General features: G+C 52.0%; 1 protein-coding gene across 11 annotated transcripts in view; it reads left to right on the top strand.

Annotated features, from left to right (window-relative positions):
* SHANK3 (SH3 and multiple ankyrin repeat domains 3) overlaps window positions 1-14879 on the top strand; it is a 443257-nt gene that overhangs the window by 408671 nt on the left and 19707 nt on the right. For 8 of the 11 annotated variants that reach the window (XM_083460914.1, XM_083460911.1, XM_083460918.1 and 5 more), the window contains one exon: window positions 7659-9969. In XM_083460914.1, the coding sequence (XP_083317040.1) occupies window positions 7659-9969 (2311 nt within the window). Of the gene's footprint in view, window positions 1-7658; window positions 9970-13376; window positions 13430-14879 lie in introns of all 11 variants that reach the window. The other 3 variants (XR_014516107.1, XR_014516108.1, XM_083460919.1) reach the window with 1 other exon arrangement.

Here is a 14879-nt window from a genome sequence, read left to right on the forward strand (position 1 = left end):
TCACTTCTGAGCCGAGGGCTGGCATTCCCAGATACTCCAGGAATCCAGTTCGACAGAGTCGCAAAACACTCGGGAGAAGAGGCACGATGGCAAGATTTGTGGAGCAGCAGAATCATAGAACGGTAGAGGGACCCCAGAGCGCATCTAGTCCAGCCCCTTGCTTGCAAACCTTCGAGGAAGGTTTCTGAGGAAGTCAGAGCTCTCACGGCTAGAAGGTTCTTCCTGTTTATGGTGGCCATGTGCCCTCTTTTTCCAGGACACGTCCTCGTTTTCGTGGGAATGTGAAATGAGAGTCGTCATAGCAATAAATACCGTATTTTCCACTCTATAAGACGCACTTTTCCCCTCCTAAAAAGTAAGGGGAAATGTGTGTGCGTCTTATGGAGCGAATGCAGGCTGCACAGCTATCCCAGAAGCCAGGACAGTGCTTTCTCTCGCTGTTCTAGCTTCTGGCTTAGCCTCTTCCGGGCAAGGGGAGCCTTCATCTCACTGTCCAGGAGAGGCTTCGCACAGCTATCCCAGAAGCCAGAACAGCAAGAGGCTATCCCAGAAGCCAGATCCCTCTTGCTGTTCTGGCTTCTGGGATTCAGATTTTTTTCCCCTTGTTTTCCTCCTCCAAAAACTAGGTGCGTCTTATCGTCTGGTGTGTCTTATGGAGCGAGAAATACGGTAGTTAAAAGTAGAAGTTGGAAAATGTGTCCTCTTTTTTGCTGTTCGAAATATGGCAACCCTAGTTGGAATCTCATTTCTTGTAACTTGAATTCATTGGATCGAGTCCTCCCTTCCAGAGCAGGAGAAAACAAGGTTGCTCTATCTTCCATGGAACAGCCCTTGAGATATTGGAAGATGGGTATCCTATCTCATCTCAGTCTCCCCTTTTCCGGGTTAAACATCCCCAGCTCCCTCAACCGTTCCTCATCAGGCGTGGTTTCCAGACCCTTGATCATCCTGGTCACCCTCCTCTGCACAGCCTCTCAATACGGCTGCTCATGGATGTATCTCACTTGCTTATGAGGCCATTTTTGACGATAGTAAAAGAGAAGCAGGAGAGTCTTAAGTCAAGTGTGCCATCTTGTCTTTGTCATGCAGTGTGTTAAAACTCAGGTATGCATATGTGCATTGCGTGGCGGGGGTTGGACTAGATGACCCTTAGAAGTCCCTTCCAGCTCTGTGATTGCCTGTGCAGACAGATAATGCAAGTTTAGTAGAGGGATCGCTCAATTAAGTTTCATGGTGAGAAAAAAGGACCATACAGCAAGGACCATTTCCCAATCTGGTTTTTGCCCCTTCTGCAACATAGAAATGTCTCAAAATAAGATTAATAATTATCTTCTGTTGGTATAAGTCCATCGCTCAGCCCGGACATTGAGGTCCAGCTCCGAGGGGCTTCTGTGTTGGGATACTGCCAGGGAGACAAAGTCCATCATGGCCCCAAGCCGTCTGCCGGACGATCCATCAATCTCCCGTAGGCACACAGTATCAGCAATTAGTGACATGAGTTTCCTGAAATATCTTGCCACATTCCAGAGCTCATGCACACTCTATCAGCAGATAATGCACAGCAAAAGTCGCACTCAGGAGAGCATTATTTACAAGTTTTATTCAGCGTTGATCAGAACAAAGAAAGACATGACTGCCTGCGTCAGTGTCTCCAGCACACACAGAGAAACGAAAGCAAAGACACAACAGAAACATCCTGTGAAAACAGGAAAAACGCAGGCTGTGACACAAACATCCTGCTCCCTTTTAAGGTGGAACGGAAATATCCTAACATTCTGGTGGTTCCCTCCCTGTGAGAAGTGAAGCTACAGGGAACCAGGCACAGGGCCTTCTCAGTGGTGGTGCCTGCCCTGTGAAATGCCCTCCCTTCAGATGTCAAGGAGATAAAGAACTATATGACATCTGAAGGCAGCCCTATTTGGAGAAGTTTTTAATGTTTGATGTTTTATCGTGTTTTTAGTGTTCTGTTGGGAGCCGCCCAGAGTGGCTGGAGAAACCCAGCCAGATGGGTGGGGTATAAATTCTTATTCTTATTCTTATCCAGTGGGGTTGGTCTGTCTTGATCCCACAGAGCAAGCAAGTCGGGGTTTCCAAAGTTGCACAGAACTCCCTCCCCTTCAGCACGCAGCAAAAAATTGTGCTGTTTCTTTTTTCAAAGGGAATGGAAGATTCTGTTTGAATCTAGACCTAAGTTTTTAATGTTTTGTTATGCTTTTATATTTGTTGGAAACAGCCCAGTGAGGCTGCAGCAACCCAGTGAAGAGATGGGTAGGGTACAAGTATTATTATTATTATTATTATTATTATTATTATTATTATTATTATTATTTCAATAAGAGATTTCCAAATACTGCAACCATTTTCTTTCCTCTTATTATTTATGCAAATCTGCACATACCACTATGCCATAAGCAACATCAAAGTGGTTTACAATAATACCTATATATAATGAAAACACATACAAATTTAAATTCAGAGGCCCATCAACGAGCTATTGTGGAAAGCCTGATGGAATGAAAACGTTTTTGGCAGACGTGTCAATATTGAGGCAGAAGTTGCCTTCTCGGTTTCCCTTGGCAGAGCTCCCCGAAGACTGGGGCAATGACACTGAAGGATCTATTCCATGTTTCTGTCAATGAACCTCGCCAACTCAGGGGTCAACCAAGGACAGTCGTTGCCCTGGCAATCCAGCCTCTCTCTCCACCCCGTTCAAGTTAATGGCGGAATTGCTTTCTCAATTAATTTGCACGAGGAGAAAGAATAGACTGCACACACACCCCCCACAAGAGACAGGTGAGGGTGGAAGCCCACCTGCCCTGCTAAGGAACCTTGGTGTGAAACAAAGTTCATGCTGAGGGGCTAAGATTCCTTTTCCTTGCCCTTTCTGGGGATTCGAACTCTTTCTTCTCTCACCCCATGTAGGTCAGTGGAGAGATTTTCTCCACTGAATTGCATGGCGAGTGGGGCAGAGAAGAGTCTGTACACATACCACAAAACAGCTACCAAGAAGGATATGCCCAGTCCTGCTCTCTTAGAATCCTAGAGTTGGAAGAGACCACAAGGGCCATGGAGTCCAACCCCCTGCCAAGCAGGAAACACCATCAGAGCACTCCTGACATATGGTTGTCAAGCCTCTGCTTAAAGACCTCCAAAGTAGGAGACTCCACCACACTCCTTGGCAGCAAATTCCACTGTCAAACAGCTCTTACTGTCAGGAAGTTCTTCCTAATGTTTAGGTGGAGTCTTCTTTCTTGTAGTTTGGATCCATTGCTCCGTGTCAGCTTCTCTGGAGCAGCAGAAAACAACCTTTCTCCCTCCTCTATGTGACATCCTTTTATATATTTGAACATGGCTATCATATCACCCCTTAACCTCCTCTTCTCCAGGCTGAACATGCCCAGCTCTTCTTCTTCTTCTTCTTCTTCTTCTTCTTTGGCGATCCCTCGTAGCCGAGTAAGATTGTCTTCCATAAACACGGTTTTAACAATGAGTCCGCAAGTGACTGTGGAGGCCAATTCTGGATCCACACATCCTTCCACAGTGGGGACACTGGTTTCCAAGTTGATCATGGTGAGGGTTCGCCAAGTGTGCCTTCCTCTTAACACGTTTCCCCCTTGCGTCCTGAGTTCGAGTGTCTTCAAAGCCCATGACACCTTTGGGAAAGGCTGGTCTCCAACTGGAGCGCTCGCAGGCCAGTGTTTCCCAGTTGTCGGTGTTTATGCTACATTTTTTTAGATATGCCTTGAGTAAGTTCTTAAACCTCTTTTGTTGACCACCAGCATTGCGCTTTCCATTTTTAAGTTTGGAATAGAGTAGTTGTTTTGGAAGACGATCATCAGGCATCCGCCCAACATGACCAGTCCCAACGAAGCGAATGTTGAAGAATCATTGCTTCAACACTAGTGATCTTTGCTTCTTCCACTACACTGGTACAGTGGTGCCTCGCAAGACGAAATTAATTCGTTCCGCAAGTTTTTTCTTCTTGCGAGTTTTTCGTCTTGCGATGCACGGTTTCCCATAGGAATGCGTTGAAAATCAATTAATGCGTTCCTATGGAAACCGCCTTCAGACCAGGTCCGGGGACAGTCTGTCCCCCGACCTCTTCTGAAGGCTGGGGGGGGGACAATGGCTTTTCTTCCCACCCCCAGCATTTTAAAAAACCCCGGGACAGCGGAGGACTTCTCCGCTGTCCGGGGCGATCTTAAAATGCTGGCGGGCGGCATTTTAAAGTCGCCCGGGACAGCGGAGGACTTCTCCGCTGTCCGGGGTGATGTAAAAGCCCCTGGGAAGACAGGCAGGGGGGACAAAGACTTTTGCCCCCCGCCCGCCTTCAGAAGAGGTCCTGGACCTCTTCTGAAGGCGGGCGGGGGGCAAAAGTCTTTGCTCCCCACCGCCTGCCTTCCAAAGCCATCCGGGACAGCGGAGAAGCGCGCTGCCTTTCTCCGCTCTCCCGGGAAGGCAGGCAGGGGGGAGCAAAGACTTTCGCCCCCCGTCCGCCTTCAGAAGAGGTCCTGGACCTCTTCTGAAGGCGGGCGGGGGGCGAAAATCTTTGCTTCCCCCCGCCTGCCTTCACAAGCCGTCCGCGATAGCGGGAAGCGCTTCCCTTCTATCCCGGACTGCTTTTAAAATGCTGGCGGTGGGGAGCAAAGCCTTTCGGCCCCCGCCGGCCTTCCTGGACCTCTTCTGAAGGCCGGAGGGGGGGGGAAGGCTTTGCTCCCCACCGCTAGCATTTAAAAGAGGTCCCCGGAGATTTCCCTATGGGCTTTCGTCTTGCGAAGCAAGCCCATAGGGAAATTCGTCTTGCGAAGTGCCTCCAAAACAGAAAACCCTTTCGTCTTGCGGGTTTTCCGTCTTGCGAGGCATTCGTCTTGCGGGGTACCACTGTATTAGTTCGCCTGTCTCCCAAAGCACCTTGCCAGTCCTGAATGTGCCATGTTCCTTGGCTCCGTGCTCTCGCTTTTGTGTGCATAGCCAGTGTCCTACAGGACTGGGACGCTGACGGCATTTCTTTTAAAGTCTGTATTGAAGTAAATCAAAGAAATGGATACAATAAAAATAATAGAAGTGCCAAAAAAAAAAAAGCAGCGCATTATATCTAGAAGAGACTTAATATTAGGTTGGCAGAGTACTTAAGACGATTAGGAAAGCTAAATTTCACATTGTACTGTAGAGATGGAGTCCTGGGACTGTGTTTGTTTTATAGAAGATAAACCCCCATCAAGCAGCATAAGATTTTTCAAGGTTCTCCAAGCCATTGGCAACACATAATTTGTGACTTGTTTTCCCCGCCTAGCTAATGCTAAGCTCCGTGTATTTTTATACTGAAGCAAAAGCTGGGGCAACTGACGATCTGGGCAGCTGCCAGCATCCATGTCAAGAACTCCAGAGAGCTGAAGCTTTTCAATGGATTGTCCCACAGATTTAGCAAACAAAGCCGCAGTAAAGTTGCAATGGGATGTTTGAGCATTTTAGACTGGCAGCAAGTCCTTGCTTTAGGTGGATGGGACAGGGGACTGCAGGGGTATCGCATAGTTTGGCAAACAGCCTTACTGGAAAAGTTATCGCACAAATTAAAAGCGTCAAGGGGACAAGAGAAATGGGACAATTTCCATGATGTCTGGCATGGTTTTATTGCATATACAGTGGTACCTCGGGTTAAGAACTTGATTCGTTCTGGAGGTCTGTTCTTAACCTGAAACACCACTTTAGCTAATGGGGCCTCCCGCTGCTGCTGCTGCACCGCCACTGCACAATTTCTGTTCTCATCCTGAAGCAAAGTTCTTAACCCAAGGTACTATTTCTGGGTTAGTGGAGTCTGTAACCTGAGGCGTATGTAACCTGAAGCGTATGTAACCCAAGGTATCACTGTACAAATAGTGGAGCACATGGCTGGAAAGTATCCCCATGCAATGGGATGGTTTGGCTTACAGAAACCAGGGAGGATTTCTTTCTTTTTTGGTTTTTTTAAAGTATCAACATCATCATTCTATCCCACCATCTGCATCCTGTAGCAGCAAAGAAGTCTATGCAATAAGTGAAATGCTGCAAAGTTAATGGTAAAGTGTATTATAATTTGTCTTGGCATTTCAGTGGTACCTCGGTTTACGAACTTAATCCGTTCCAGAAGTCCGTTCTTAAACCAAAACTGTTCTTAAAGCGAGGTGCGCTTTCCCTAATGAGGCCTCCCACCGCCGCTGCCCTTCCACCCTTCGGATTCTGTTCTTAAACCTAGGTAAAGTTCGCAAACTGGGACACTACTTCTGGTTTTGCAGCATTTGTAAACCAAATCATTCTTAAACCGGACTGTTCTTAAACCAAGGTGCCACTGTTTCGGAGGGTTGTTCGCAACATGAGCAGAATGCAACCCACGTTTGCACGTGCGTGGGTCGTGATTTGCCACTTCTGCACATGCGCGTGACGTCGTTCTGAGCGTCTGTGCATGCACGAGCGGCGAAACCCAGAAGCAACCCGTTTCGTTATTTCCGGGTCGCCGCAGGACACAACTGGAAAAGACGTAACCTAAACCGAATGTAACAAGAAGTATGACTGTACAATGTTAGTTCCTAAAATTGCCATCTTCCAAGGACTCCCTCATCAATTGGAAATGCCTAAAATGGCCATTGCCTGTATGTCTGAGAAACTCATTTGTTAATATTTTGAAGTTCCATAAAACCATTTGAAAAGAAAACTAAAGAGGCAGGCCAGGCCAGGCCAGCCCAAATCCCAAATCCCAAATTCTCCAAAAGAGGCACTAGGAGAGGTGTTGCTCTAGAAAAGTGCTCTAGAACAGCCCTGCAGGCAGCATCTGGATCAGGCCAGAGGGGGCTCATCATCCAGAACCAGTGTGTCTAGCTAAATGCATGAATGGGAAGCCCACAAGTGGGGGGTTGTATGAAGGCACAAGCCCAACCACACCTGGGCTCCCTTTTGCCTACTGTCAGCCAGTATCCACCACTGAACACAGATAATAATAATAGCAATAATAATTTTATTATCTATACCCCGCCCATCTGGCCGGGTTTCCCCAGCCACTCTGGGCGGCTTCTAACAGAATGCTAAAAACAGAATAAAACTTCAAACATTAAATAGAAAATAGAAACAGGGCTGCCTTCAGATGTCTTCTAAAAGTCAGGTAGTTGTTTATTTCCTTGACAGCTGATGGGAGGGCGTCCACAGGGTGGGCGCCACCACTGAGAAGGCCCTCTGCCTGGTTCCCTGTAACTTGGCTTCTTGCAGTGAGGGAACTGCCAGAAGGCCCTTGGCGCTGGACCTCAGTGTCCGGGCAGAACGATGGGTGTGGAGATGCTCCTTCAGGTATACTGGACCAAGGCCATTTAGGGCTTTCAAGGTCAACACCAGCACTTTGAATTGTGCTCAGAAACGTACTGGGAGCCAATGTAGGTCTTTAAGGACCGGTGTAATATGGTCTCAGTGGCAACTCGGATGCCCTACACAGCCATTGGGCGGAGTCCAACAGCATCTGGGGGGTCACCACAAGCTGCCCGTCCCCAGCTCAACCTGAGCCTTAGGAGGGGGAGTGGCCAGCAGGACCAGGGGCAGCCTATTAGGGCATCTGTGACTCACTTCCTGCTTTGCCAACCCATTGTTTCCTTTCCCACTGAGCAATCCTTGACGTTTCCTGTTGTGCTGATTTGCAGGTGAAGATGAGAAATTTGCCGCTTCCCTAATGGACGGGAAGTTCCCCCGGAGCACCTCCATGCAAGACACGGTCCGGGAAGGGCACGGCATCCCGCCCCCGCCCCAGACGGCCCCTCCCCCTCCGCCGTCCCCCTATTACTTTGACACGGGCCCTCCCCCGTCCTTCTCCCCCCCTCCGCCCCCGGGAAGGGTCTACGACACAATCCGCTCCAGCTTCAAGCCGGGCTTGGAGGCCAAGCTCCACGGGCTGCCGCAGGTGATCAGCGCGGCCGAGATGTACGACCAGGCGAGGACGCCCCTCCCTTACCCCGAGCGGCAGAAGCGGGCACGCTCCATGATCATCCTGCAGGACTCCTCGCACGTCCCCGTGGAGCCCACCGACATCCCCCGCCCCGCCCCCTCGGCCACCCCGCCCGAGAAACTGAAGCGGAAGGGGCGCGCTGTGGACAACCCCTACGCCAACATGGGCCAGTTCAATGTCAGCCTCTTCACCCCCGCCAAGCCCCAGAGGAAGAAGAGCCCGCTGGTGAAGCAGCTGCAGGTGGAGGACGCCCAGGAGCGGGCGGCCCTCTCCATCATGGGGGGCTTCACACGGGAGCCGTCCCCCACCCGGCGCAGCCACCGCCTGGGCATGGAGTACCAGCCGCAGCAGGTGGACGCCTCCAGCCTCCCCTTCGCCACTGCCATCGCTGGGGTCATGAAGGACAGAGATCGGCGCCTCGACGAAAAGCGGAAATCCACTGTCTTCCTCTCGGTCGGGGCCATTGAAGGCAGCCCCCCCACCATCGAGATGCCATCGCTGCAGCAGTCGAGGTCGATCGACGAGCGGCTCCTGGGCAGCCGGGACGTCCTTCTGCCTTCCCCCGTCTCAGCTTTAAAGCCATTGATCAGCAGCTCCTCGTCGACGTTCATCCACCCTCTCACGGGGAAGCCCCTGGATCCCAACTCGCCTCTGGCGCTTGCGCTGGCCGCAAGGGAGCGGGCGCTGTCCACCCAGGTCCCCTCCAGGGCGCCCACCCCCATCCACAGCCCGGACTCGGACCGCGCGGCGCCCCTGTTTGTGGACATCCAAACCAAAGAGCACGAGAGGGGGGAGCTGGAGGGAGGGGCCCTCGCCTCGCCCGCCTACTCGCCCGGGGTCAAGGCGCCCACACCGGGAGTCTTGTCCCCGGCGCAGAGCCACTGGGGGATGCCAGCTGCGGTGAGGAAAGAGGGAGAGGCGCGGGCCGAGACCCCCAAGGAGGAGAGGAAAGCAGAGGACCGGAAGTCAATGATCATCAGCATCGTGGACACGTCGCAGCAGAAGACGGCCGGCCTCGTCATGGTCCATGCCACGAGCAATGGCCAGGACCTCGGTCTCGAGGCGAAAGAGGAGAAGCCGCCCATTCCCGAGGGGGGCCTGGAGCCCACAGAGGCATCCCTGGCCGAGGCACAGCCCAGCCCCGTGGCTGGGGTGGCACCCGTCAGCCCAGTCTCTGACAAGACCCTGGGTCAAGGGAGCTCAGAGGAGGAGGTGGAGCCCTACACGGTCACCCTGCCACCCGCCCAGCTGTCTTCGAGCGATGAGGAGACGCGAGAGGAGCTGGCCAAGATCGGTCTGGTTCCTCCACCGGACGAGTTTGCGAACGGGGTCCTGGTCACCACCCCCGGCACCCCCATCAGCCAGCTGGCCTCTCCCGTCATCGCCACGCCATCCATGCCAGCGGCCGCTGTAGCACCTTCTACCGCTGGTGGAACACCCTCAGGGAAGCCCTCTGATGCCCCCACGGCCCCGGAGTCCGCGGCGGACTCTGGAGTGGAAGAGGTGGACACCAGGAGCTCGAGCGATCACCACCTGGAGACCACAAGCACCATCTCCACCGTCTCCAGCATGTCCACGCTGTCCTCCGAGAGCGGGGAGCCCACCGACACCTACACTTCCTTTGCGGACGGACAAACTTTTATACTCGAGAAGCCACCAGTGCCTCCAAAGCCAAAACTCAAGTCCCAGCTCAGCAAGGGGCCGGTTACTTTCAGGGACCCTCTCTTGAAGCAGTCTTCGGACAGCGAGCTCATCTCCCAGCAACACGCGGCCATGCTGGCTTCCGCCAGCATCGGCCGGCCACGCTACCTCTTTCAGCGAAGGTCCAAGCTGTGGGGGGACCCCCTGGACAGCAGGCCGACGCATGGGGCTGAGGATGACAAACCAACTGTGATCAGCGAGCTCAGCTCCCGGCTCCAGCAGCTGAACAAGGACACGCGCTCCCTGGGGGAGGAGCCCGCTGGGAGCGTGTTGGATCCTGGGAAGAAGTCCCCCGTGGTCGCAGCACGGTAAGCCAGAGGGGTGGCCGGGAAAGGGGGCGGGGGAAGGGGGCAGGAGAGCAGGCAGAAGGAAATCCCAGATTCGATTCCCCGGTGGCATAACCTCCAGGCAGAGCTGGGAATACCCGCTTCCTGAAGCTCTGGAGAGTCATGGCTGCCGGCCGGTGTAGAAAATACAGTACGATCGCATCTCACGCGTGTTTCACCCGTGACATTTCAGCCATATGTGGCTGGAGGCTGGCTGGTTGGAATTGTGCAGGTTACAAGTCAGGAGAGCTGGACAGCACTTTTAGTTCTGGGAAATGCCACATCTTTAAAACTCTCTGATGTGCTTGCAGGGCGGGCAGAGACAAGGCCCTCTTGGCGCACTGCTTATGAGATGCTCTCACGAGGCCATCTGAATTCCCATAAGGTTTTGTGCTAGGTTTGTCCGGTGCAAAAAGAACCTTTAAGCTCTCTGCCTCACTTGGGGGGCAGGGTCTTCCCAGTGTGCCAGCTCTAGGGAACTTGGGTGGGATTGCCATACGTCCTCTTTTTCCAGGACACGTCCTCTTTTTCATGGGTACAGCCATCATAGCAATCCATAGCTAAAAGGAGAAGTCGGAAAATGTGTTGTCTTTTTTCAAAATATGGCAACCCTAAACTAGGGGTGCTCACACGGGGAGGTGGGTCCAAGTGCGCAGTATACGTGTTTATGCGCATATGCAGAACCTTTGGAACCGAACCCCTGTGTGAGATGCGATCGTACCGTACTCAGCTTGATGCGCCAAGGGGCGTGGGTGCCAGTATAAGGCAGAAGCTCTCCACGGCTCCAGCCAGCGTGGTAGGGCTGGGGGACAGCAGGCAGAACCCCTGGAGGTTGTTTTTTAAGGTGGTGGGGGCAGAGGCAGGGGGAGATGAGGGAAAGGCTGATCCCCTCCCCCACTCGGGCATTCCCTCCCTCCTTCCCCTGCCCTTGGAGTGTGTCCAGACCAGCCTTCTCCTCCCATGCTCCCGTCCCCTGTTCCTCCACTGTCCCAAAATGATGAGCATGGGTGCATTCCTAGCACTTGGGTGTGTCTGTTCTCACCTTAAAAATAATCAGACCCTTATTTGTTTGTTTCTTACATTGGTTAGCTGATTTATCTTGCCCCAGGCAATCTGAAGCAACTTACACATTTGCTCAACTGCACCCATGTGCCGCCCGGAGGGAAAGTGGGGAGCCAAACCAGTTTCACAGGTCTCATTAGGTTTGGCCCAGGCTGAGGAGACCTTAGCTCACCAAATGAGGCTGGGCTCAAAGCCCTGGAAGCCAGTGTGGCCAGGGGGCAGGGCTCCTTGCCCCTCCTCCTGCCCACCAGAGTCTCCTCGCCGGCTCCTGCAGCAGAGATTCCTTTTTGCTTGACTGTTAAAAAACCTCAAGGCCATTTACGAGAAGAACATGTCACAGCAATGCTTTAAAGTATGCAAACGGTTAAGCTACTGAAACAGAAAAAGATTATCACCAACTTTCTATGCTTCTAGGTAGGCTTGCCCAAACAATAATGTTTTCAGCAGGCGCTGAAAAGAATGCAGTGAAGGCGCCTGCTTGAGATCAGTAGACAGGGAGTTCCAGAGTTTAGGTCAGGCATAGGCAAACTCGGCCCTCCAGATGTTTTGGGACTACAACTCCCATCATCCCTGACCACTGGTCCTGTTAGCTAGGGATGATGGGAGTTGTAGTTCCAAAACATCTGGAGGGCCGAGTTTGCCTATGCCTGGTTTAGGTGTTGCCACACTAATCGATCGAATGCTTGCAAAGGCAGAATGGGTATTATGTCGCAACTGCAATAGTACAAATTCCTCCAATGGAAGCAGTCAGATGGGATTATATGGAGCAAAGCAATCTCTCAGGTAGACTGGTCCCAAGTTGTTAAGTGCTTTATATACTAGCAGTAGCACCTTGAACCTGGCCTGGTAGCAAATTGGAAGCCAGTGCAGGTCTCTTGAGCACAAGTGCTGTTTGCTAACAACTTCATGCTGCAGCATCTTGCCCCAACTGTAGCCTCTGGATCATGTGCAAGGGACGCCCCACAGAGTGCACATGGCAGTAATCAGTGCCTGTCTGTCAACCCCTGCACACATGCATTGTGGGCCCTCCGGCTGCTTTAAGGATGGACTAGACATGGAGTTGCTCTCCAAAAGAAAGTCTGAGTGCAGTGCGTAAAAGTTGGGGCAGGGAAGGAGGAAAAGCGAGACATCAGCTAGGGAAAGGGGCATGTGCCCCACACTGGAGGCAGCGGGATTATGGGATGCAGCTAGGACAATGCCTCCGAGGAGCAGATTACACAGAAGTTGCTTGTCTGGACAGACTCTCCCCTCCTACAAATGACCCTCTCCTTTGCCATTTCCCATCAAACTTCAGACCTTCCCATGGGTTGTTTTTAATTGAAATCGCCCCCCCCCCCCGCTGATAAGGCTCTTCAGCACAGTCCATGCTGCTGCGTGGTTCATTTCATATCCATTTATAAGCTTCAGAGGCACAGCTTGGTGTCACCAAGAAGGGTGGCAAGAGCAAGCCCTTTGAATCATAGTCTTGTAGAGTTGGAAGGGAACCCCAGGGGTCCTCTAGTCCAACCCCCTGCAATGCAGGAATCTTTCCCCAACATGGGGCTCAAACCCATATTGCCATATTGACTGAACTACTGACAATGAACTGGCAAGATTTCTGACTAGTCATAGAATTGTAGCACCTGAGCCAACCCTCTGCAAGGCAGGAGAGCATCAACATCATGACATGAGTGACAGCAATGTTTTGAAAACAATGCCCTCGTTATTTCTCCCTGGTCCCTAAAAGCGCATGCCGCATGCCGTGGTAAATATATCTTATCGATTTCTGTGTTTGTGTGTCTGTATAGATACTGCAAATCCTTTGTGAGTTCTGTATGGAACTTCAAAGAGGCAGCCCTCCCTAAGACTGACCTCCTCCCTCCATCCCGACCTTCCCACCTTTCTGCCCTTTCCCGGCTTTCCAATCCCAAGAGCTCTGAAGCGAAAGGGAATCCTGCCTTTACCGGCCTTCCTTGCCACGCAGACATCTTGACCAGGCCAGAGCATCACCTACCCTTTGACTCTAGGACTGTGTCGGAACACTGGGGGCGAGGCTGAGGTCAGCACAGGTCCAGGTCCCAAGGTCAAAGGGCGCAGAGAAGAGCCCTCGCTTCCCACTAGGCGACCCTGCTCAAGACACAGTGCCGCCTGAGGCCGACTCATCCCCAAAGCGAAGGTCCATTTCACAATTTGCTCTCTCTTAAGCAACAGTTGGGTGCTCTGGATGTGTGACTTTGGAGTCAGTTCCTAAATGTGGAGGAAAAAGAGGAGGATTTATATCTATATCTATTTATTTATCTATTCAGTGTGCTGTTTGGAAAACCCACAATTGCTTTGTATTCCTACAGATCGGAAAAAGAGAGTGAAGAGAAATAAGCCTTTTAGGCATTTAGCTCCTAGGGTAACGCTTCCTCTTTCTATATAAACTCATCAATTAATTCTGTCTTCGGTCAAAAGGCGTCCATGTCCCTGACGTGAGCTTCCAGCTGCTGAGGTTAACAACACCCCCATTTCCTTGTAGGCTTTGCTGCTGCGTCCGTCTCCTGCAAAGAGCCAAAACAGACTGGCAGGCCCCAGGTCAGGCAAAGGCAGCTGTACAGAAACAGAAGAATCATTGAATCACAGAGTTGAAAGGGACTCTCTGTGGTCATCCAGCCCCCCACAAGGCAGGAATCCCAGAGGAAGAATCCCTGTTTGGTGGCCATCCCATCTCCAATGAAGGAGAGTCCACCACCCCCTGAGGTGCCCGGGTGTGTGAGTGCCACACAACCTTTGCTTGCCGTGGCAGTAGTTATGCCGTGAGGCAAAGGAGCAGGCTTCTTGGGTATGGCGACCGATGCTGTGATCACTCCCCTGCAAGCCAACTTTGGCATTCTTACATCTTGCCATCACCATGTGGCTTGAGCCAGGAGGTTCCTGAGCCTCGTTTTTTTATTATCGTGGCTGGTACGTTGGGAGTATTCACAAGACCGGTTTCCAGTGCAGAAGGTTGACTCTTGGGGCTATTGCCTTGTAGCATCCAGCCCACACAAACAGCCGTCTCTGGGAAACCTTGAGATATCAAAGGTGAAATGAGGAGAAGGGCTGTGGTTTTGTGGCACAGCGTATTCTAAAGGCGGAGAGGGCCATCGATGGCCACGAGCCACGATGGCTCTCCTGCACCTCCACAGTCAGAGGAAGCAATGCTTCTGAACCGCAAGAGGGGACAGGCGTCTTGTGCTGGGATCCTGCTAGTGGGTTTCCCATAATAGGCACCTGCTTGGCCACTGTGAGAAGAGGATTTTGGGCTAAGACTCTCCTTAGCTTCTTACTTCCTTGTTTCTTTTTCTGAGAATGTGAAGTCCTAAATCAGTTCCAGTCCATAGTGCCTTCCTTGGCAATGGCATTTAATTACGTGCCACGCCACTTCCCACCCCTGCCACAGACGTGTGGTCTGCCGATGCTTTCTGTGGCAGAGTGAACTTTGGCAGAGAGGGTGCCAAACTTCTCCCAAATCACAGCAGGGACCCGCAAGGCTGATGCCAAGCCATTCCCCATCTTTTGGGCAACGCAGAGTCTTGAGGGGCAGAAAATGATGTTTGTCATGGGACGGGGAAGAGAGAAAATGCCTCTTGTAGATTATGGGTTACTGGGTGCTCACTTTCTGCAGAACTCGGAGGCAACCGAGCAGATGCAGGAGAGGCCCCGATCCAAAAGCAGCCAAGGGGAGGGGAAGGGCTCTTTGCCAGAGAGAGGAGGAGGCATCTTCCTGATTTTGCAGGCACACAGCCTACAAGGATCCAGGGGCATTGTGGGTAACAAATCACAGCATGCATGCGTAACCTACCGACCCCTGACAGCTTCACTTCATC

The sequence above is a fragment of the Podarcis liolepis genome (assembly GCF_965112155.1).
Source record: "Podarcis liolepis genome assembly, chromosome: 10".
NCBI lineage: Eukaryota > Metazoa > Chordata > Lepidosauria > Squamata > Lacertidae > Podarcis > Podarcis liolepis.